The sequence below is a fragment of the Protobothrops mucrosquamatus genome, unplaced genomic scaffold (genome assembly GCF_001527695.2).
Source record: "Protobothrops mucrosquamatus isolate PMUCROS unplaced genomic scaffold, P.Mucros_1.0 scaffold_7, whole genome shotgun sequence".
NCBI lineage: Eukaryota > Metazoa > Chordata > Lepidosauria > Squamata > Viperidae > Protobothrops > Protobothrops mucrosquamatus.
Genome location: NW_015386083.1, coordinates 115,253 through 116,306, shown reverse-complemented (window position 1 = coordinate 116,306; position 1,054 = coordinate 115,253). Strand labels below are relative to the sequence as shown.

Below are 1,054 nucleotides of genomic sequence, written 5' to 3'. Positions count from 1 at the left end.
CAAAATAATAAACCTGCTGGTTACAAAGCGCTTCCTTCCCCTCAGCCCAAACCCCATTCTCCCCAACGCACATCAAACGAGTCGTCTAAAAACAATACGTCTTTTTTTTATTGTTAAGTCAATAAAGAGGTATCAAAATTAAAAGAGGAAAAAATTACAAGGGATGGAACGGAACTAGAGGAGCCGATGAAAGGAAGGAGGCGGGAAGGAGGAGGAGGAGGAGGAGGGCAGATGCAACAGAAGACACGACATCCGCAAAACACACAGGGCTGCGAGAGGGAAGGAGGGCAGTGAGGAAGCAGCCAGCAAATGGGGGGGAGAGGAGACAGGGGGAGGGGGCATTTCAATCAGAAGAACGCCGCGTGGGGCCAAGGAGCAGAGAAGGAGAGCTATGCCGGGGGGGTTCTTAGGAGTCGTCTTCGCCATTGGCACTGTCTCTGTCGTCTTCCCCTTCTTCCGGCTCCTTGTCGTCGCCCTTGATGGACTCCAACTGAGAGAGAGAAGGGGACAGGCAGAAGAGCCGAGTTAGCGAACCGGGAGAGCCGCCATCCTCACTCCAGGCTCTCTGCTTCCTCCAGCTTCGTACCTGGTCGTCTCCCCGGTCTTCGTTGTCGTCGTCGTCCAGCAGGTCCCCTTCCTCGGCAGAGTCGTCGGCCCCAGCCTCAGACTCCAGCTTCACATTGCTCTCTTCTTTCTTAGTCGAGCTGCTGCTTTGCTCTTCCTCCGACTTGTCGTTCTTCAGTTCTAGGGGAGGGAAAGAGGGAGAGACGGGAGGGGGCGGCAGAGAATCAGAACGCTGGACGGATTTGGCTTCACCACCATTTGGGCCCCCTGCCTCTTATTTCCTAGCAGGGGGCTCTCTACATGGGGCTCCCCTTGAGGAGCACCCGGAGGCTCCAGCTAGTCCAAAATGCGGCCGCGCGGGCGGTGTTGGGAGGGACTCGTCGCTCCCATGTAACACCGCTGCTGCGCGAGCTGCATTGGCTGCCGGTGGCCTTCCGGGTGCGCTTCAAGGTGCTGACCATCATCTTTAAAGCGCTCCATGGCATCGGAC

General features: G+C 56.7%; 1 protein-coding gene across 5 annotated transcripts in view; it reads right to left on the bottom strand.

Annotated features, from left to right (window-relative positions):
* Window positions 1-143: 143 nt before the first annotated feature.
* LOC107287608 (heterogeneous nuclear ribonucleoproteins C1/C2) overlaps window positions 144-1,054 on the bottom strand; it is a 64,734-nt gene continuing 63,823 nt past the window's right edge. For all 5 annotated transcript variants that reach the window (XM_015816165.1, XM_015816465.1, XM_015816390.1 and 2 more), the window contains 2 exons: window positions 587-744; window positions 144-490 (listed from right to left, as the gene is read on the bottom strand). In XM_015816165.1, coding sequence (XP_015671651.1) covers window positions 407-490; window positions 587-744 — 242 coding nt within the window. In that variant the 3' untranslated portion in view covers window positions 144-406. The remainder of the gene's footprint in view (window positions 491-586; window positions 745-1,054) is intronic.